We start from the raw sequence: 23,972 nt of genomic DNA on the forward strand, positions 1-23,972 counted from the left end.
GCATCTTCTTTTTTCACCATCATTATTCTATGAACATTTTTTATTTCAAGAATGTTCTTTTTTATAATGTTGCCACTGCTTGTCTATATAAAGTTATAAAATCAAAGATTATATGATTTATAGAGGAACAAATTTGCCACATCTTATGGTTAATCGTAAACATATCGTGAATATAAACATATATTTCATATCACAAGTTACAGAGAAATGTTTCAAGCTGATATTTTTGAACTAATTTTTTTCTAAGAAATGAGATTCATGTAATTTCAGTTGTACCCAATGATTTCTATCGTAATTTTATTTTCAATTTAACAAGACTAACTTGAAAAATAGTTTTGTTTCCTATAACGTTTATTAAAATGTAACCGAAACATGGATTCATTCAATTATTCTCAAATTTCTCAGGCTATAGGTGTGATAAGAGTCGCACTATAGCATCAGTATTAGAAACTGTTAACTTTCTTTTAAGTATTTTTGGCGCTTTTGTTATGATTAGCAACAATATTTACGATATAACTCTACATGATTGAAATTTTCAGTTCTTTCTAAATAATAGATCAAATTTTCTGTACACGTTTGCAAAGCCCTTTAAACGTTAACTATATCACAAATACTTTTTGGCAACACTCAATCCACCGCATCAACATCTCAACTTGTTATGTCGTCTTGTAGTGTAAATTAAAGGCAGGGGAAATATTCGAAATTAAATATGGTAAGTAGTAATCTGAACGCATCCTTTTTGTTTTATAATTAATTTATAATCAAAGTTGAAAATTACCGAGTTAATTGCGTTAGCGATTCTATTGTCTAGATTATTTTTTGTTGATACTATCTTGACTTTTAATGTTACACGCTGTAAACTGGACTACACATAGCTATCCGGATTACCATATCAATGGTCTGGAAAGCGTAAAATTTTATTATTTAAATCTTTATTTTGTTAAAAAAAAAATTTGTAATTATTGTCTGTTTTATTTTTAGGGCGAAAGTACAGTTACTCTCCGAACTAAAAAGTTCATGTCTAATCGTCTACTATGTAGAAAACAGATGGTAAGCACATTTTATTTCTCTATATTTGATTAAATATTTATTTGGATATGCCATTTGTTTTCGTATGGTAGTGTATTGCATTTTAATTAAAATGTGTTTGTATTATTGTAATGCTAAAAGTGAGTTCAAAAATCATTTGTCTAATGTAATCGTTTGTCTAGTAATGATTGATTATAATTTGTTATTCCTTACTTTAGTATGGCATTAGTTTTTTTAATATTATAAGTAATTCATTTTGAAGTGGTTATATTTCATGGAGTCGATGAATATCAAGCCATATTTTATGGTTAAAAGGAAATTTCGAATAGTCTGGAAATAAGTTAGCCTTCTGGTATATTTATGATTTTATCGATTAATGGTAATGTGGAATTAAGAATTTCGTTGATCTCATTTGAAAATTGTGTAAAATAGCTTTGCTTTTCTGCCTTTAAAGACAATCGATACTTTTTTATAGCACATATGACTTGACATTTGTCAAATGTGGATATTTATGGTAATTTAAAATTAGTCTTCTGCATATGCAAGAAATTTTATTTTACCGTGATTCTCTAATAAATATTGCGTTTTTCTAATAGTTTTATGCATTATTCATTGTGTTAAGTTGGCCAATTTGTCATTTTTGACAAATTTCTTGTGTTCTATTATCTTGACTTCGATTGAATTCTTCTGAGTTATCTTAAAAACTTAAATTTTATAGTTTAATGGCACACATTATCAATATAATGGTTATCTTTATTTCTAATTTGATTTCTTTTAGTTATTTAACTCTAAACTGTAATCATTTTATTTAATATTAACAGTAATCTATATATTTAATATATTTTATTTTATTTTCGAATTTCAAGCCCAGAATTCTTGATTCAAATATTATTGAATCAAGAATTGTGGGCTCTGAAGCCAGCATAAAATATCAAGATAGAAATATGCAGCTAATGTATCAATGTAAACAAGGAATAGAAGTCAACTCTGCTAAATGAACTTGTTGGAAGTTTAAACTGGCTTGTGTTTTCATTTTTGAATTGCAGTGGCTCCCAAAAATGTCCGTACACCAACAAGAATCGATTAAAAACCTCATTATTTACCATTATATATTCTTATTTTTACATGAAAATTTTTTCATGGCATATTTTTACAGTTCTTAATAAAGCAATGATGAATAAATTTTAATTACGATGTAAATTATTTTTTTAAAAATGACAATAAATAAAATTGTGCAAAAAGTAGGACACAAAAGTGATCATACACTTTAAAAAAACATCACTAAATATGAAATTTTTATAAATGTTTAGTATTTAGTAGGATATCCTTTATTCTTTATAACAGCTTTTAAACGTTTGGGCATAGATTTAACTAAACGATCGGTTACTTCTGCGCCGATCTTGTTCCATCCTTCGATCATTACTGCTTTCAGTTGAATTTTCGATTTAGTGTCTTGACTTCTTATTCGCACTTCTAATTCTTTCCAAATATGTTCTATAGGGTTTAGATCCGGTGATTGAGCTGGTGTTTTAAGGGTTTGAGGGCAATGATAGAGGCAAAAAAGAACAACATTCATGGCCGTGTGCTTAGGATCGTTGTCTTGGTAATACACAAAGTTGTTTAAAATGCCCAATTTTTGTGCTGACACTTTTAAATTATTATTGAGAATATTTATATAAACTCTATGATCCAGGGGTGTTTGTGCTCCGGGGAAACCCCGGAATTCCGGGGATTTTGAACTTCGATACCCGGAAATTCCGGGGATCGTCGTTCAAAAGGAAGTAGGAATAATAATGAATTATTTATTTTGATCTGGGTAATTTTGTTTGCTTTTGAAAGCAGAAAACGCAAGGTCAATGTGTGTGGTGAAAACTTTTCCTTTCTTTCTCCAAAGGCAGTGATAATGCGTGAAAAGGGAGAAAAAACTTCTTTTTTGTTCTTTCCTTATTGCGAGTTATGACTCATTCCCCCGGTTCTCGGACATTCTCTTCTGGATTCTTTTCGGCAAGTAGGCGCGGCAGAAAAAAAAAGGGGAGACTTTGTGCGATCACGTGGCTCTGGGTTCAAAGGTCTTATCTCTCCTGGCGTGGCGCCAATAAGTAGAGAAGGGGGATTTTTCGCCGTATTAGCTATTTGTCATTGATCGCTTCGCAACTTTTTTTTCTCCGCTGTGTAAAATTTTCGTTTCATTTATTGATGCACGTGTAAATTTTCCGTTTCGTTTATTGAAATATTTTTTTATTTATGTACGCAAGAGAATTTCACTATGAAATTTCTCGATATAAATAGTGATATTATACAATTAGAAGAAGGTGTCCGGAATGCATTTAGGTGGAATTGGATTGAACGGAGAGATGGTAATGGGGATACCATCGGCACATGGTGCAAGAAAATAAATGTTGCTGGACAAGCATATTGTGTTTTTTGTAACTCACTGCTGAAGTATGGTGGGGAAGGATTCAAGGCTTTCACAAATCATTCTAAAATCCAATCATCCAATAGCAAAAGAATGCCAAATTTCTCTTATACTAATACAGCACAGCATATGAAACAGAAATTACCCCTTAAAAATTCATATCTAATTAGTTTTACAGCATTAGATCCAGAGCTAAGAGGTAAAACCAGTACAATATTAGCTTTTGAAAAATTATCACCTTTTATGTCCCATATTTTTAGTGATAATGAAAAGTCAAAAGTAGAAGCTGAAATAAGGTTATACCAAAGTGATATTGATATCACCAAAGAAATGCTCTACACATCTGATGAAAGTGGAAATCAAGTCAAGTGTACAATTGATAAATATTGGTCTAAAGTTTTTAATTTAAAAGATGATTTCACAAATGATTATAAGTATCCTACATTGGCTAAATTGGTCAAAGCCTGCCTTAGCTGCTTCCATGGCCCATTAGTGGAAAGTGCATTCAACTTAATGGATACACTTGTCACTGATTATAGAACCTCTCTTAAGATTGATTCCCTAGATGCAGTGCAGACTATTAAATATGATTTAATGGCTTCTAAAGAAACCTCATGTGGAAAATATGGCTCAAAAAATCCAATGACTGATCCGCTTCACAAAGATCTCTTACTGAATATGAACAGAAGTTGGAAAACATATCACGGGGACTTAAAAACATGTATTTCAGATGAGTCACCTATAAAAGTTTCTGAAAAACCTTCTACATTAGCAGAAAAGCAAACTGCTTCCCACCTCTGCATGTGCAGTTCTCAAGGAAATTTCTTCAACTGTAAATGAGGAAAATAAAAGTCAACCTTCCTGCAATTATGAAGTTCACCACAAAAGAAAGACAAGCCCACAAACATCAGAAAATAAATAAAAAAAACAGCAGAAATTAGATAATTTTTTTAAAGAATTAATTCAGGTAATTATAATATTTACATAAAATGTAGTAGTTTATATGTTTGAAAATTTATGGTTATTAATTTTGCAAAAAAAGTAATTCATTGAACTTTTATAATTAGGTCATTCAATACTTCATAATTGTAATTTTTCATTTCTCCCCCCCCCCCTCTCGAAACTCCAAAATGTCGGTAGTAAGTCCGTAAAAGTTTCAGGGGATTTTTTGGGGTCCCACAAACACCCCTGATGATCCATTATACCATCAATGAATACTAAATTGCCTACTCCAGCTGCTGACATACACCCCCAAACCATGACACCTCCACCGTCATGTTTTACTGTTCCAACTAAATTCTTGGGATTAAGTTCTTCGGGTTTTTTTTCTTTTTCCCCTCCATACAATGATTCTCCCATCTGACCCAAAGATGTTAAACTTACTTTCATCTGCAAATAAGACACGATTCCAATAGCTCTCTGGCTGGTTTATCATAGATTTGGCAAATTTAAGCCTAGCAATTCTGTTCTGACTTACAAAGAATTTTCTTCGTGCAGAGCGGCCATGTATACCAGCATTCCGAAGAATTCTACGAATAGTTTCACAGGAAATAGAAGTTTCGTTTGATTCATTATATTGTGAAGTAAACTTTATTGCACTCAGACATGGATTTTTTAGAAATTTACTTGCAATATTTCGACTTCTAGCTGACAGAATTTGAGGGCAACCTTTGCGAGGCTTGTTTGCAATTTTTTTCCCCCTCTCTGTAATGTTTTATTATGCTTTGCACCGTTGAATGAGGTAGATTAGTTATAGTTGCAATGCCTCTGATTGATTTTCCAGCTTTAAAATGAAATATAATTAATTTTCGTACGTTTCTTTACGAATGCATGCATATCTAAGAATAAAGTAAATAGAATAAATAATTGTGATATTAAATACTGAAATCAAACGATTTTAGTGTATTTTTCAATTAGAAGAAAAATAAGCCGCAAAAGATATTTTTATGATGAATTTAAATAAATAATGTTTGGATGTACAAAGACTTGTGTTCTAATTTTGTGACATTTTTTATTTATTAGAACAATACTACTTGATTTTTTATAAAAAATATTTGTTCAGTTTTATTGAGAACTATTTAAAGATGCTAATTAAAAAAACCAACTAATAAAATGCTTTATTAAGAAGTATAGAACACAATTTCTGCAAATTTCTTTAGTGTACGAACATTTTTGGAGCCACTGTAACTCCCTTGACAACTGATTTTTTTGCCAAGCTTTGTGATTTTTTTTTAATTTAGAGCTTAATGGCTTAGGATTTTGATTGGTTATATCTTGTTTTAGAAACTAAATACCTTTCTCTTTGATTTCTTAATCTTTTTTTTTTTAATGTGCTTTAAAAATTGCAACATTTATTTTGTAAAAGTTAAATTTCTCTTTGAAATTGAAGGATAAATCTGTTACGAAATCTTAAACTTATCTGAAGAAACTTTCTTCTTTATCTACAGTTGCCTTGAAGATTTTAAGTCCAATAGTTATTGCTAATAAATTTCATGTCTGCATTTAAACAAGCCTGCACATCAAATATATTTGTTGATTCATTGATTAAAATTTCCTTGCTGCAGCTGTGTCCTACCATTAGTTTCATAATTATTGGTACACCTAAAAGCTGCAACATTAAAAGCATGTGGCGTTTCTTAATTCTTTGTGGGTATTAAGAGTCAACGCATGCTAACAGATTCTTATACTATAATTTTTTTTAGTTTATTATTTGATCTCCTCACTTCCCTTGTAATCCATAATGAAGTTATATGTTTTTATTGTATGTACCTTTAATAGGAACTGGTGAATTTTAATCAACAGTTTGGTATAATAAACATCCAAATGAATGTTTTCACTTATGTTTTCTCTCTCCTTTGAAGTTTTGTTGAATTTTAACTGAAAAATTAAAATAAATCATGGATATATGAACGTGAGCTGAAACAAAAGAATAAATATAAATCTACAATTTATAAATATTTCTAAATTTTGAATTTAAAAAGAAAAAAAGTCTGTAATGTAGTTTCTCATAATTCTTCTCTTAAACCCATGCAATGGATAAAGGACTTTTTACTGTTCTCAAGTAACTGGAAAAGTTTTTTTTTTTTTTTTTTCCCCACTTTTTATAAGATAAAAAAATGGGTTTTGTTAGATTGTTAATGAAATCAGATATATGGAAAACTGGTTTATTTCTGCTTTAAAGAAAGTTCAGTTATATTATGAAAATGTAAGACAAATTGATAATTTTAAAAGAACTTAATTGTATTTTTAAGAAATTATGTGCTTTATGCTCATTATTGGTGTTTTCAATATTTCAAATGCAGCTGTGTCCTACCATTAATTTAATAATTATTGGTACACCTAAAAGTTGCAATATTAAAAGCATGCGGCGTTTCTTATTCCTTTATGGGTATAAAGAGTCAATGCATGCTAACAGATTTTCATATATAATTTTTAACATCAAAACTTTGAACTTAAGAAAGCTTTTTACTTTCACTCTCATTAACTTTTTCATAATAGTTAAGCTTAATTTATTTATAATGATTGACATTCAAAAAAAAGTTAATTTACTAATTATAAAAAAAATTCTTTTGTGAATATTTACTTGCATCCTTTATATTGATTGTTATATTCACTTAGTTGATATGACATTTTGAATTGGTCATTGCATGCATTTTGAATGCAGCTGTGTCCTACCATAGATTTTGTAATTTTTGGTACACCTAAAAGCTGCAAGATTAACTGCATGCGGCGTTCCTTGGTCTCTGTAGAAATCAAGAGTCATTGCATGCAAACAGATATTTCTTTTGCAATAACTTATTAAAGATGGAAGTTACAGCACTTGTTGCATCTATTATAATTTTCTTAAGAAGTTTGATTCTTGGGCATATAAAATATAAAGATATTAATTTTTTCTGATATTTTATATCTTCATATTTATTAAAGTTATAATTTATTCTAGTTTCAAGAAAGTTAAATGGGATTGTTTATGCTAATGGGGACTTGCAAAATTTCTTAACTATTTTACGTGTCTTCATTATGAAAAGATGCCCATTTCATTTCAGGTTTTATTGAACCTGAATTCTAATAAAGGTTCTAATTTATACCTTGTTATAAATTTTGTAATTTGGCAGAACTTTTAAAATTTCCTCTTAAGTATATAAATCATCAAAATCTTGTTTCAATATGTATATTTCAATATGAATATTCAAAATCTTATTTCAATACAATATTTGTAACATTGTATTATTAATCTTGTATTTATTGCTTTTAGGTAGTAGATGTTACTCATCCTGGAAAGGGTTCTGTACCTAAAACAGAAATCAGAGAAAAACTAGCTAAATTATACAAGACGACACCAGATGTCATCTTTTGCTTCGGCTTCAGAACACAGTTTGGTGGTGGCAAATCCACAGGTTTTGCCCTAATATATGACACATTAGATTATGCAAAGAAATTTGAACCAAAATATCGTCTCATTAGGGTAAGATTTGATATTTATATATATGGATTATCTTAATTATAAAATTTAATAATGTATTACTATGCCAAATTTTTCCCTATAATCTATTGCAATAAACTTTATAATAATGCTTTTGCTTTAATTTTTTTAAAGGGAAGGTTAAGTTTTCTTTAGTGGAAGAGTTGTAGGTCAATATTATTAATGTATAATTACTCGCTTGCATTTTAATTGTTAATCAATGACAGAGTTATTTTTTGAATGCAAGTTAGATGGTAGTGCAATTTTCATATTGTGCATTATTAAATGGTATATAAAAAAATTTTGAAATAAAAGTTGCTTGTATTATATAATTTTGCACTGTACATAATAGTTTTAAACAATGTCTTGATTCCTTTTTAATACTTCTCTTTATTCGAGTTGCTGTAGTTATTGTTCAATTTTAAATTTGCTTGTATTTAAAAGAATTCTCAATTATTGAAGGCCAGTGGGATACTCCTTTTGGCTAACTGCTGTACAGAATGCATTGCTATTCAAATCATTTATTCAATATGTATTCTAATATAGTTGGAATGTAGTTTATCTTAAATTTCCAAATTTTGTTTTGGAATAAATAAATCATTTGGGGATTTTATAACCATTTATTTATCCTGGCTGCAGTGTGACTTCAAAATGTTTCTTGTTAAAATCAAAGAATAAGTGCTGAGCTTGGAGCTAATACATGCCTCTGAATTGTTTCTAGAAGGATGGTTTATTTAAATTGTTTGATTGCTTACCAGTTTCTTTATATTCTGTAAATTATTTGTATCTAATGAATAAAGGATTACTTGAAGTTCTTGTCTGGGTCAAAATGCTTTATGTGTATTAAACTTTTAATTATTAGCTATGTTGAATGCAAAAATAGTTGCTACTTTAATCTCGTGCCCCATCTAAAAAAAGTAACTTATCTATATAATTGTTTTTAAAATTATGAATCATAAATTATGTAATATAACTGTCTATTTTTATAGTTATTTTCTTGATTTGTAAAATGAGATTGCTTTTAACTTGTGTTGTATAAATCAAATTTAGATCCCGTAACAGTAAATTTTATATTCCATTTGTATATAAATTTAATAAAACTCATTAGTTTTTTTACAGCAGTTTAACAAGATATTTATCATTAATTAGTATAAGAAATTAGTGTTGCTTTATTATGAAGTGTTTTAACATCCATTTTCAGAACGGTTTTGGCGAGAGAGCGAAAACTGGTCGAAAACAAAGAAAAGAAAGGAAAAACAGAATGAAGAAAGTTAGGGGTACGAAGAAGGCTAAAGTGGGTGCGGCATCAGGAAAGAAGGTAATATTTTAAATTCATCTGTTTTTCAATTTAATAATGACTAAGTTTTTTCTTTTCTCTGCATCTTTAATCTTTCTTACTAACAGTCTAATTGTAATAAAATGCATTAAATTTTTTAATCTTATCACTTTAAGGCATGTACATTTCCAGATTTCAACATCAAATCTGGAGTATTTTTTAATGTCTATCCTTTTGTATAGATCTGTTGTAAAATATAACTTCCGTTAATCGAATGTTGAGAAAATATGCAAATCTAGTTTTTGTGAAAAGCTTCATCAATGAATTGTATTTTTTTGTTTATTTCCCTTCTGTCTCTAACCTATTTATAATATATATAACTTTGCATCCCAATATCTGTTATGTTATATTGGGTTTCGTGGGCCAATGTTATATTTTGTAATAAAAATTCAAGCTACTTAAAGGAATGCTAACTAAATTTATGTCTAGATGGTAGAAAAAAATAAAAAATTTCCTCATTTTTTATTTAACCTTTTTGTTGTCTACTCTAGTGTAAAGTAGTATTTTCAAGTTAATGGTGGACGAACATTGTGAAGGAATTATTATGAAAACAGAATAAAATGTTATGAGCGATAGCATGCTTTCCTGTAGTTCAGCATGTATTGGTGCAAGTGACTGTTGGGAATTTCCCGTCTTGAAGAACTAATGGCGTGACTAACTAAATATCTGGCAAAATTATATTTTTACTTATTGCGTTATTATTTTTCCAGAAACATTAAATGATGTGCAGAATATCGTTGGAGTACATGGTACTGGTGCTGCTTCTCTTATGCTTGCTTTTTCTGTTTCTGTCTATTCTTTGTCTTTGCATCCTTGTTTTATTTATAAATTTATGTTTGTACTAATTTTTTCCCATTTTTCTTACAGGTGTAAAGAGCATGGACTATATGTATTCCAAGCTTTTACAATAAAAAAAAATGTGTTGTCTGTATTGTGTTGTTAATTATTTATACACTCATGATCATTAAATAATACAGGGTGTAAGAAAAAAGAACTAGCTGTTTCAAAAATTGGAGCTTGATTGGAATTCTCTCTAAAATTAAAAAATCTTTGTGACCAAATTCATAGTGCATCAAAAAATCTGTATTAGAGTTTGGTAGAAGGTTAATTTTGTGCTGCTTAATATTAATTCATGTTATAATTTTGGAAAGACCCTATTATGATTGCTTCAACTATTAGTTAGCATCAAATGAACTGTATGCATTACATGAATATATTAAACATAAAAAAAATTTTATTGATTAGTTATTAATTTATAAATATTTTGTTCCATTATAAAATATTCAATATTATATCATTTGTTGAGCACCATGCCTATCTTGCGTTAAATTTTTCATACTCTACTTCAGTTACTTGATATTCCGTATAGGTTACTGTCTTATGAGGTAATTAATTGGACCAATTTCTGTTTCAAATCTAGGTATTTGTGGTTACAGAGATAGTCATACTATCTCCATACAAACTTCTAATCAAAGCTTCTGTTATATTTTTCAAGAATGTAACCAGGTTATTTTGAATTTAAAAATAGAATTGCCATCAGTTTGAATTTCTTGTACATATTTTTGTTGACAAAATATTTAGGACAATTATAGGTGCATATGTCTATTTAGAGCTGGGTTTCGTGAGCTTTTGGTTGGATTGTGATTATGTCAACTATATAAATTCATGGTCATTCAGAATTCTTGAAAGATGAAAAAATTGTCATAATTTTATTTACTTTTTTATCTAATATTTGGTTAAAATTCATTGTTCTCATACAGTTTTTTCCATTGTTCCCATACTATTTTTCCTCCACTGAAGCTTTTTGTTTGTCACATGATTGCCTTGCTGTACTATGTTAGTTAACTTAATAATTAAATACTCCACATTGTTTTTTACAATTTTCCACAACTATACCATCTCTTTCAGTTATAGTTATGTATTCTTTTCTACAAAAAAAAAATCTGAAAATTAAAATTGATTATTAACTTGGGCATTTAAGAATTAAATTTTTAATTTCAGCTATGCCATGGTGATATAGTTTCCATCTTATATCTACCACTAATTTTTTTTTAACCCTTATTGCTTTCTTTATAACTATATACTTAACTGAAGTGTTGTTAAAATGTGTGTTTTTATTTAATTCTGTACTTGATTTCGTTGTTATTGAATGATAAAGATTGTATAAGATTATTATTAATTTGTATGAGAGATAATGTCTTCTCAGAAGATGAATCTTAATTGTGTATTAAATTTATTAAACAGTATTTTTTTATATGTTCAGAATTTAAAAAGCATAGAAACTTAATGCACCAGTTAATTTGTAATTTTTGCTCTTATGAACTGAGATGTTTTTACATAATTCTAATGGGTCATTAAAAAAAGAAAAGGCATTTAAGAAAGGTGTGGGTTTTGTTCAATTGCCGTAATAATGCCCTTTTTCTATTCCGCTACTTTAATTTTCTTTCGGTTCAGCTCCCTGCCCAAAAACTGATTTATATATAGTTGCAAAATTGAAAATTCCAAATCAGATTGTGATTTTCATAAAAATTTATGGTTACGGATGAATATGCTGAAAGTATTCTGTATAATAATAAAGTTAGAAGGTATGGGGTAATGTTTTCTGACAGTGGAATTGCAAAACATTTTGTGAATAACAAAGTGTGAATATTTTTTACTTTGGAATTGTTCCAGATTTTATCCCGCTATTGTATAATTTGTTTTGCATTGTTGAAAATTCTACTTTGTTAATTGATGAATTATTAAATAAGTCTACAAAGCAAATAGATGTGTGTCCTAGATGATTTTGGAACTTAAAAGTTCAGGAGGTTGAAGCATGGTGTTTAGTTTGTCTTCTGTAGCAGAAGATACTTAAAAAGCATTTATTGATTCCACAAAAAAAAAAAAAGTTGGATTTGAGAGAGACGATAAAAGTTCCAATTGATGGATTAGCTATGGGCTAGAAATTCTTCCATATGAAATTGTTGAATATAAGTATCTGTATTTCAATACTTTAAGTAATTCTTTTAAAGTGGGAAATAAAATTGAGGGGATTAGGATAGTATTTGCAATTCTTTATTGAATATTTCCCACACATAAAGAACATTGTAAAAATTCCTTCTACAAAAAAAGTCATACAAATTTTGTTCCTGTCGATGGATGGCTGAAAAACATGCCAGTTAAAAATTGGGAATGATATTTAAAAAAATTATGGTCCAGAATGTTGAAAAAGAGAAATTTCAGAAAGCTGGTTATAAATTATACTGTAGTATTACAGGCTGCTGAAAGAAAATGTGATGTGCTGAAGTGAATGTTTATAGTGTTAGGTGAAGTGTAGTCAAGTATGTCTCTTCTGCCAAAAAGCACAACTCGACTTTCTTTGGTCCAAATGATAGTGTAACATTTTTAACTGAATCAATCTAGTAAAATTTTTGTCATTCTTTGTTGAAGATCTTAAAAATTTATCCTGGATTAAATTGGCACATTTACTGTTAAGAAGAAGAAAAAAAATGTCTTAGCAAACTATGAATAGTGTTTATAAAATAGAATTTAATTTTAGAAGACAAGCCTGTCCAAAGACATTGACTCTCTTTCTAAAATAAGTCTTAGATTCACTGGAAATAGGATTTTAAAACACTTAGTATTTCTGAACAAAATATTTTAGAAAAATTGTCACTTAGTTTCTAAATAGATGCATATTTTGTATGGATCCAAGAAAAGTTTTTATAACAAATTAAAAAATAGATCTCATTTGCTAAAAATACAGTGTATAAAAAATGGATGCAATTATATATTAATAAAATTTAATTGTTTTCTGAATAAAATAGTAATACCAAAATTTCAGATATGATCCATCAAAAACAACCTTTACTTTTTTTTTTTGCATGGGTGTTTAGGAAAAGAAAACTTCTGTAAATTAGGGGAAATAATACATGCATATTTAATGCTTTTTCATAGGCAAACTGATTTTTAAAAAGGGGAGAGGGTTCCTTGTGATAAAAGAATAGAAGACTTAAAAACAGTCTTTTGTAACAATAAAAAATGATTAAATGTTTGAACAAATTCAAATTGCCTTGAAATCATGAAGGAACTAAGATTGTAATAGAGGCCAGACAAAAGTATTCCAATTACCTAAAGGATCAGGAGATGTCAAAAAGAAATTCTACACAAAATAGGAAATGTTTTTTGGTGAGTTAAATTAATTAAAAATAAAATGTGTATAATTGAAGAGAAGTTCTGAAAAATTAGCAGTGAAAGAAGATTTTATATATATAGTTTATTATTTATAAAGACAAACTTGAAATTTTAGTGCCTGGATGGAATTTTCATGTTCAACTTTTATTAAATTAATTAGTAATAATGCATTAAATCTTTGTGTATTCCAAATTGTTTTAAGAATACTGAGAGTAGTTAAATGCAGGAAAATAGTAGGAACCGTATTTAAGTCGAATGATCACAATAATACTATTATAAGGTTGTTTAACAAGAAAATCTGAATTTTTACCATGAGTATAAGTTTATAATTTTAACCTTTCATATTTCTACCAATTTTACAGATAACTCCGTGAAATTTTTCTCTTTGTTTCTGTTATGGTATAGCGTACATTTTTCTAACTTGACTTTTTTGGCCGATCTCCTTTATTGTTTTTAGTTATTTTTGTATTTTACTTATTTCGCCAATTGGGGTGCTATCTCAAGTTATCACTTTAATATAGATAATAGCATAATCACTTTATAATAGATACACTGTTTTCTTGGCTATACAAGAAACCTTTTTGAATTTAAAGAGTTTAAAAAAACTACCGATACTCAGTATGGTTATATATATATTATCATTTATCAGGACAGTTTAATTATTTATTTCCGTTTGATTTATAAAAATAATGGTCTTGAACTCTTCAAATTAAAATCGCGCATAATTTAAATTTCAGGACCTTCATCATAGGATTTTTCCCCCAACATATTTGATCTAATTTGTTTACTTTTGGATGACAGACTTTTTAATCAAAAACGTTTGCACTTTTATCACCAAGGATATTTAAACTGTGTTGATTTTTGAAATCTTTTAACGTACTTTTTAAAATTGCTTTTAAATTTAAAATTATTTTTAAAAATAAAGATGTGTATGTATGTTTTTATAGGTAAGACTTTTGGAACAACCTGCATATAAATAAATTTTATTTATTTTTTTCAGTTACTCCTATATTGCATATCCGCTATGATTTAGTCATTTTTTAAAAAAATATTTGGCATGTACATTTGTTTCTAAAAGAAAGATTAAATATAGATTCAATTTAAAATATTTGATTTTGTAAGGTAAAGATGTTGCGTTATTTGTAGTACTAAACCCGGACTTGTGGTAAGAATCTATATTGTATATTAAAACAGTTTTTCAGTTGTAAATGGGTGAAATCTTCTATATAAATTGTTTCTCTTCTATGATACTAATCCTGTAGGCTCTTGAAATAAGCGGAAGAAAGCCTAGTTGGCTGAAAGATAATTCCTAGGGAAATTCTACTACTACTACCTTTTTGTGGGCTCTGTTAAATATTGAAGGGCTTTCGTAGCTAGTTGGTCGAGTCTAAAGGAGTTTGAACCTTAAAATATTTTATAGTATCCAAGTGAATGCCCAATAGCAAGTTTACTTAATAATAATGTATAATAGTTTTCTCTGAAGAGACTGTTCATTTCAGGAACCTCTGACTATCACTTATGCATGATTTTACCCCACATAAGATAAATATATTCCTGTAACTTTTTGTTTGCCTTGATATACCTCTCATTATATACGATTTCTTTAAGATTCTTTACCTCCATTTGTCATTTTAATCCGTACTGTTTTAATTTAATTTGAAACATGCATATTCATGGTTCATATGGCTAGTTTAATTTTGAGGATCATCTGCGGTTACTACGTTGTCTAATTCCGCTGATAATATAGATTTATTGTATATCTAAATAAATGTTAACATATCTTCCTCTACTTTTCATTTCGCGCCTATTTTGTGAAATCAGCGCCTCTTGGCGCATGCGCAGAAGCTTTAATGCTTTTCATATCCGAGAATAAACAGTAATTTGCTTTCCATTCATCCTTTTGAAAAACTTGGAAATTGATACATGTTTTTAGTTTAATTTTGGCTTTAATAACGCTGTTCAAGGTGTGCACATAAACTTAAGTATTGGAAAGCCCCCTTCCTAGTTATTTGAATATCTTCTTTTGGATTTAATGGGAAACATTTTAAAAATTAATCGAAATTTATATCAATGTTTAGTTTAAAAATACTTTGTGGATCAATTTTTCGGAGCAATTCTCCTTATACATGAATTATTGCTTCTAATACACTTTCAATAATTAAAATAAGAGGGAACAAAATGGTTTATAATAATCACTGACTCTTCATAAAAAGAAAATAAGTGAAAATATTCATCGATTATACTGGCATTAATGTTCAATAACATATATATATACAGTGGCTCAAAAAATTGAGAGTACACCTTACTTTTACTTCATAAATCCGACTTTCAATATAAATAACACATTACCGGGAAGTGCAAACATGATTTTATTTTTACCCATGACAAATGGTTTAATTTAGAGTAAAAATAAAGAAAAATCAACGAAAAATTTCTAAATTAAAAATTTTCAGAAGCATTTTAAATAAACATACGCAGAATTTTGCCTCAAAAATTGAGAATACACCAATGAAATTTTCGCAATATCACGCATAGAAATAAAGTGTCACTATTAAATTGCATGTCTTTTGGTTCTTATAATGGCCTCTAAACGTCATGGTACCGATTTGACCCATTTTTGGTGGTATTTGAAGATATTTTACCCTATTCTTCTTGCACCACTTGTTTTAAATGGGGTTTGTTTCTAATTTTGAGTTTTTGAACCACTTTTTCTGGTATGACCCACGAATATTCAATGGCATTGATGTCAGGGTACTGTGGTGGTGTGTGTAACTGCTATTTACAATGAAAAAGACACCATATTTTGAAGTTACGTGTATTCTGTTTGGGGTCGATGTCTTACTGGAAAATGAAATTTCCATCTAAACTCAAATTTATAGCACTTTCCTTTAGATTGCTGCGAAGCATATCCAAGTAAACCGTATCATTTATAATGCCATCTATAAAAATTAAATTTCCTGCCCCGGATAAAGCCATGTAACCTCAAATCATCACCTAGTCACCATCATGTTTAACTGTAGGACGTAAATTTTTTGGATACAAAGCAGTATTAGGCTTTCTCCATACAGCAAGATGGTTGTCACAGCCAAAAATGTTGAGGTTTCTTTCAATACTAAAAATAGATTTCTTCCAAAGGTTATTGGTCTTCAATTGATGAGTTTTTGCAAATGCTTTTTCTGAATTTGCAAGCTGATGAGCGGTTTCTCTCTAACAATGCGACTTTTATATCCAGCTTGTCTAAGGGCATTTAGCACAGTTTCAGCACTTACACTTCTGCCTATGATTTGAAAAGTTTCTGCAACAAGTTGGATGAACCATATGGTAGCAGCAATCTAAAGGAAAGTGTTAAAAATTTGGGTTTAGATGGAAATTCCATTTTCCAGCAAGACAACGACCCCAAACAGAATGCACGTTACGTCAAAATATGATGTGTTTTTCATTGTAAACAACAGTTACACACAGTACCCTGACATCAATGCCATTGAATATTCGTGGGCCATACTCGAAAAAGTGGTTCAAAAATACAAAATTAGAAACAAAACCCATTTAAAACAAGTGGTGCAAGAAGAATAAGGTAAAATATCTTCAGATACCACCAAAAATGGGTCGAATTGGTACCATGACGTTTAGAGACCATTATAAGAGCCAAAAAACATGCAATTTAATAGTGACACTGTTTCTATGCGTGATATTGCAAAAATTTCATTGGTGTATTCTCAATTTTTTGAGGCAAAATTCTGTGTATTTTTATTTAAAATGCTTCTGAAAATTTTCAATTTAGAAATTTTTCGTTGATTTTTCTTTATTTTTACTCTAAATTAAACCATTTGTTATGCGTAAGAATAAAAACAAGTTTGCACTTCCCGGTAATATGTTATTTATATTGAAAGTCGCATTTATCAAGTAAACGTAAGGTGTACTCTCAATTTTTTGAGCCACTGTATATATATATATATATATATATATATATATATATATATATATATATATATATATATATATATATATATATATATATATATATATATAGTTCCAAAATTTCATCGTATTTAAGTAATATTATAATAATGTTTTTCGTGAGTACTATGACCTGCTGATTGTTGCATACCTAATAATAATTATTTATTCAACTCTATTTACAGTAATATTGCAGAGAAAAAAAAGCAACTAAATATTCTTTCATGCAATGAATCCAAGTTCATTCGAATATATTTCTAAAATTATTTACTGACGAATTTCGGATATAAAATTAAAATTATTAAATATTCAGGGAAAAAAATAGAGTAGAAAGCTTAGTTCCATTCCCTTCTTGACATATTTATATCTATTTACCAACAATCGATAAATAACAGGCCATAATATCATAACAACAAGTAAACGATAGATGGCGACAGCGTTTCTAACAAATCATTTCTAAGTTGAAAAGTTTATTTATTTAAACGATAGGTGGCGGTTGCGTTTCAAATAAACTGAATTTCCGAGTGTGCTTGGAAAAACTTATACGTGGTTTCTTAGAATCCAGCAATTTCATTGCAAAAAGATAACCACCAAAACCATAAAATAGTTCTCATGTGAGACGCAAAAATAGTCTGTGTTTATAAATGCTCTTAATTTTTGCAATATTTAAAAGTTTTCTGATGCACACGAAGGAAAAAAAAATTTCGTACATATGTACACATAAAAAAATTCGTGTGTATAAATCTGATATTGTTTTATATTAGTGCTAAAGATATAGGTCTTGCGAATGAAAATAGTTAAAATCTAATTTATTGCGAGTTATGTTAAGTTTATGAGATTTGCCATATGCTTATATTTAATTGGCTTCATTTTTATTTAATATTGGTTAGTATTTCGTTTTTCTTCTTATTTGCTATTTTATATATTAAAAACTTTTTCCAATGAAAATGCGGTCGCAATTTTTAACATTATAAGAATCCATGTTCTATCTATTTGCAAAATTTCGTTATTTTTACTTTATTATTATTATTTTTTACCTCTAAACTATTATTTTTTTTTCAGTTTTATTTCTAATTAATTATGAGTAAACTAGCTAATTTAATTTATTAGATGTATAGTAGCATAGTGAGGATATCAGACGCTGGGTATAATATAATTTTTTTTATCCTCATCCGTTATCATATTTAATAAATATAGATGGCGCCCGAGGTCTGGAATTATTTTTTCGATCCTTCCCGATATTTCACATAAAAAAATTATATAAACGTTTAATGTTTTGTCCCCATAAGACTTGTTTCCAGAACATCATTAAATCTTGCCATAATCTAGAAGTTTTCATCGGCGTAAGTAATTATTTTCCCTTATGAAAGGAAAAGAGTATAAGGAAGTAAATTTTAATCCTGGATTACTGATATTCATCATGAATGAGAATTGAAATTAATTAATGTGAACAAATAGAAAAGATGGTAGCCAAAGAGAGATACAGTCATGAAGATACCATTAAATTTACCGTTGTCATTGTTCTTTTTGTTTTCTCGTGTACAAAGTTTAGAGAAAGTATATATAATAATATTGTAACCATCAAAAAAAAAAAATCATAAAACACGAAATATGAAAGAATTTCCGTGTTCCAGACTTCTCCGAATTCGAAAAACATATTTTGGTTTCATAAATTTAGACTTTGTTTATTTGACCACTACCAATATATGATACTTTAAATACAGGTGAATGTTATCCGGTTTCATGAAGATCTGTAATTCTACTTATAAAATAATATCCAGATTTCACCCATCTTGCTCTTTGCGTTTTTCAAGCAGGCTGTTCACATTTGCAAGGACGGACATTAACAAGAGATGAAATTCCATTCTAATGATCGCATCTGTAATTTGATATGAAAGCAAAAAATTTTAATTAAAGTACTATTTAAATAATTAAAGTAAGTTAACATAAAGTATTAATTAAGTTTATTTAAAGTATTATTTACTGTTATTACTACAAAATTTTTACTAAAAGTTTTCATTTGTCTACTTCATCCCTTTTTTAAAAAATCATAGGAATACAGACATTATTCCAAAAAACTGCTTATTCCGACTGAGAAACATCTGAAACATGCAGATTCATCAAAATATCGAGGTCACAGTTTTCGGCAATTTCAATACTTACTCTTTGTATAAGAGAAAGTAAAAATGACTACATTTTGAATGCTCAAAACATAAACAAATATTTTGTTTAAGCCCTCTTTGTTTAAAATGTTGCATTTTCAATTGACTTATTATTCAACGTAACTATGAATGAAGAATTAAATTAGCATTGTGAATGTTTGTTTATTGAAAAGTTAAACTGTGTAGCTAAAACAATAAATTGATTGTGTTGAACCGCGGTGTCTGTGAAAAATGTCAAATACCATCAGGAATTAAAAGGATTGAATGTTTTCCTCTTAACTTAATGGAATCTCTAGAGTGGCTTTTAAACTCACTTGAAATCTTATTATTTAGCTAAGATTTTTAATAGTCTTTAAGCCATTAAAAGAAATTCTTTAAATAGTTGTTTCAAATGTAAATATTTTTTATTTCATATTATTTTCTATGATTAAATTTGAAATGTCTACTAATAATAAAAATGAGTGTTTATGTATGCGTTGGCATTTTACAGGTCAGACCGTTTTATCTATGGCTATTTGGCGCATATATACTTAGGAGGTAGAAATGTGCACATCGGAAGTTTTTTTTCTTTTTACTGTAATTAGAATTTTAAATAATAGTAATTAATTAAAAGTTAAATTGAATTTTGTCGTTTTTCTGCGATAACTTCCTAAAATATTATTGCATTAAAAATTAATATTATATACTGTTTCGAAATATAAAAAAATATTTTTAATGATATTAATTAAAAAATTCGTACAAACTTCCCTTGTATTAAAAAAAATGTTTTTTTTTTTTTTTTTCCGAATTTCCAACAGTAGATTGCATTGTTGGGCCGGAATAAAAACCATTGTTCTTGCTTCAAAAAATATTTAATCGCATGATTTCTTCTCCCCCCCCCCCATTGTTGACAGCTAAAGTAGAAGAATTCTGCCTAATATCTGTGTAATTTAGAACACAAATTTAAAAAAAAAGTGAATGCAGAATATTATGAAATTTAAAGATAAATAAACCGGGTATTTATGCTTTTAATAACTCTATAGTGTTATGGATTATCTCCATTAGAAAGGTCCATATACATAATAAACGGAACTTAAGTAAGGCAATTTAAAAAAAAATAACAGTTTTAAAATGTCATACAATTTGACGGAATCATAGACGTGAATTTATATTTAAGCTATTTATCTGAAATCAGATATAACCATTAATTATCAGTAACCAATAACCTGTGGAACTAACTGGTCACCAGAGGCGATTAGTGATAAGTAAAATTATATTATTGCATGTGTGAAGGATATGTTGAGAACTGCTACATGAACATTATTGTAATAATTATCAGTCAGTGTTTTCTTTTATAAAAAATACAATGCAGTCTTTATTTTTTAAATCCTAACTTCTTTTAAATGAGGATAACATAATTTTTTTTTAACATAACTAGATTTGATCAGAGCACCTCTTCTTGAAATGTAAATACCTTAATAGAGTGAATTCAAGTACCCGCATCACAAATCAAGTATGCCTGTTTAATTTTGGAATCCATTGGATAAAAAAATGGTAAGTAATAGCATAATGTATGCTATCTAAGTGCTGTTATGTTTGCTTACGTTTAATTTGCGACATCAGATGAGTTTTATTCGTTTTTACTTGTATGAGTAATTTAGAAACCAATTATCTTTAAAATGATATTTAAGAATAATGTTAAATATTTCTTCTTAAATATGAAGTTGAAATAAATTTTCATAAAATATTCAAACATATGAAAAGGCGAGGTCATTATATCGCAACTACATCGAATTTATACTTAAAGATGAATGTTGGCATGCATGTCTTGGAATATAAATCTACAGTTTTCGTTCGATCTTAATGAAATTCTTTCATACTTGATCTTCAAAAAACGAGAAAGAACCATTGTCAGTTTTTAAAGTTAAAAAATTAATTATAATAAATAAGTTAATTAAAAGTTAATTCTCCAGAAATATTAATTGACAAAAATGATTTTTCTCTTTCTTAAAATTCAAAATATTACTTTTTCAATGAAATAATATCATCTCTCTCTCTTTATATATATTTAATTTTAATGAATTAATTTGATACAGAATTCGAACAATGTATTTATTGAAATGATGATGTTCAAAGTAATTTCATTTTTCCACTAAACCCATCAATTATATGTTTTTACTACAATCTATCTAACTTCTTTTCTACTAATGTTTTTGCATCAATCAAACTAATTTTCAATCAAACCCATCAATTATTTTTTTAAATTGAGATTTTAAAAAATGCTTTCTTTGGATATTAAACTGTATTAGTAAGATTTTCATTTCCACTATATTTTGTTGTTTATACAATTTTTAATTTACACGTGCAGAAATATGTAGTAGAAATTGGTTTCATTAAATTAATATTTTTTAAAAATCGAAATAGAATTTCTAATAAATGTATTGCATATTAATAATTTAATAGCCAGAAAAGTCAATATTGCTGGACGAACAAACTACTCTTTGAAGTTGGCTTTCTACATATTCAAATTTGAAAAGATTGGTTATTCTATTTCCAATTCCACATAGAATAATTCCTAACTAATATAGAATACACTGAATAAGAAATAGCTAGTTAGTTATCACGATCTAGCTAAAAAAATACAGTGAAAAATAATCAAAAATGAAATTTAGTACGATTTATCCAAAGGAAAAAAGAAAGAACAATACAAGATAATCGTTTTTTATAAAATCGTTTGCAATTACTCACATGATATAATTTCCAAAATATATAAATTCAGAACAAAACGATTTCTTTAAAATGGAAAAACTGAACTACGAAATTGAATGTCTTCAAAAATTGTTTCAAATTTTGGTTACTATTGTATTTAAAGTGATGACAGACTTAAGAAGATAATTAATTCTTTATTTAATATATTATTTCTTGCATTTAAAAAAATAATTCTTTATATGTTTTGAGTATTGATAATAACATGCGTAAAGTTGTATTGTTGAGAAATTTCTTTCAATCGTTATTTAATTATGCATTGCGAATAATTGCTGTCAAAGGAATGACATTAGAAAGTGAATGATCGTCTTCTACTATATTTTGATATATAGCTTAACACCTGCCCTGTCACGTACAACAAAGGTTTCCTAAAGTTCGGAGGTTCCAAGACTTGTAAAATTGGTAGGGTGGACAATTCTTCATCTCTACAATACAGTTCTAGTAGGTAATCTGCACCTGGTGTCCGTATTCTTTGACATTCCATTATTTAAACTAAAACTCGTTTGCAGAAATTTTGCCATTTTATCGCTTCTAGAGCAGATACATAGGAATTGTACTAGAGAAATATTATTGACATTCTGAGCTCCCAAAATTGCATCAGTTAAAAAAAGAAAGAAAGAAAAATTTTAAAATTATTTCTGCTATATCAAATGACAAAAATCAGAAAGAAACATTTAAATGTACATCAATAAGATGATTAAATAAATAAATAAATTTTTAAACTGTACGTAACATTTCAGAATTTGTCCATAATATCTCTGAAATTGTAAATTTCTTAGTTTTACCGCAATTTTTTTCAAGAGTGTTACATTTATGAACTGCTTATAAGTTGTTAAATTGCTAAAAATGTATTAAAATTTAAAATAAAATTACTTTTTTTCACATTGTTTCAGAGAGAAGAATTCTTCATGAGAATAAACAAGAAATTAATGCATATTCGAAACATAAGATCATCATTTCTTTAATTTATTATATTTCATTAAAAAGCTTATTTCCAGAAGAAATTAAACGGAGAAAAAAGTGGGTTTGTGAATTTTTAAAATTTAATTATTTTTTATTTTGAAAACTGAATCAAAATAATTCGACATTCTTACCTAAAAATACTTCTGAAACTCCAAAGTAATTTAATCGTAAATTTCAAATTTCATTTGTTCTTCTAGGATTATAATTTTGTTTTTAATTTTAATCCCAGTCATTTCCTAACATAATAAAAGATGTTGCTTACTGCACAATTGGGAATACTAAATTATTAAATAAAATACAAATTTTATATCATTTTAAATTTAAAAAATAAAACTATTTAAAATATGCTATTTGAGCCCTCCAGTAAATTCTCCGATTTGAAAGCTTATCTGTTTTCTGTACATTCATCGATTTCTCTGCTCTTTATGATCAGCATATTTCCAGAAGAAAGTAACTTAATAGTGTTTGAATCAAACTATTAGTATAACATAGCGTATACATTAAAGTAACCTAACAAAAGCGTGTTTAAAAAAACATTTTTTATTTATTATTTTCATCTTACTAATTTTGATTTATAATTCATCGCTATAACTGTTATAGAATTTTCTAGTTATTTTTTTCTCTTAAATTTGCGACCAGTTGTTGCCACACATATATTATCAAAATTCTATTAAATTAAAACGTTATCAAATAAACTAGATATTGTTTAGAAATTAACTTAAAAAATAAACC

General features: G+C 28.0%; 1 protein-coding gene across 2 annotated transcripts; it reads left to right on the top strand.

Moving 5' to 3' along the window:
- Positions 1-593: 593 nt before the first annotated feature.
- Positions 594-10,171, top strand: LOC129981959 (40S ribosomal protein S24-like). Of its 2 annotated transcripts, none has more exons than XM_056093032.1 (5): positions 594-712; positions 982-1,050; positions 7,698-7,907; positions 9,106-9,222; positions 9,951-10,171. In XM_056093032.1, the coding sequence occupies exons 1-5, from the start codon at positions 710-712 to the stop codon at positions 9,957-9,959; spliced, it is 408 nt and encodes a 135-aa protein (XP_055949007.1). In that variant the 5' UTR covers positions 594-709; the 3' UTR covers positions 9,960-10,171. The 2 variants fall into 2 exon arrangements, with proteins under 2 accessions (XP_055949007.1, XP_055949008.1); XM_056093033.1 differs by having other exon boundaries at positions 595-712; positions 10,108-10,171.
- The last annotated feature ends 13,801 nt before the right edge of the window (positions 10,172-23,972 follow it).

This window comes from Argiope bruennichi, chromosome 8 (genome assembly GCF_947563725.1).
Source record: "Argiope bruennichi chromosome 8, qqArgBrue1.1, whole genome shotgun sequence".
NCBI classification, from domain to species: Eukaryota; Metazoa; Arthropoda; class Arachnida; order Araneae; family Araneidae; genus Argiope; species Argiope bruennichi.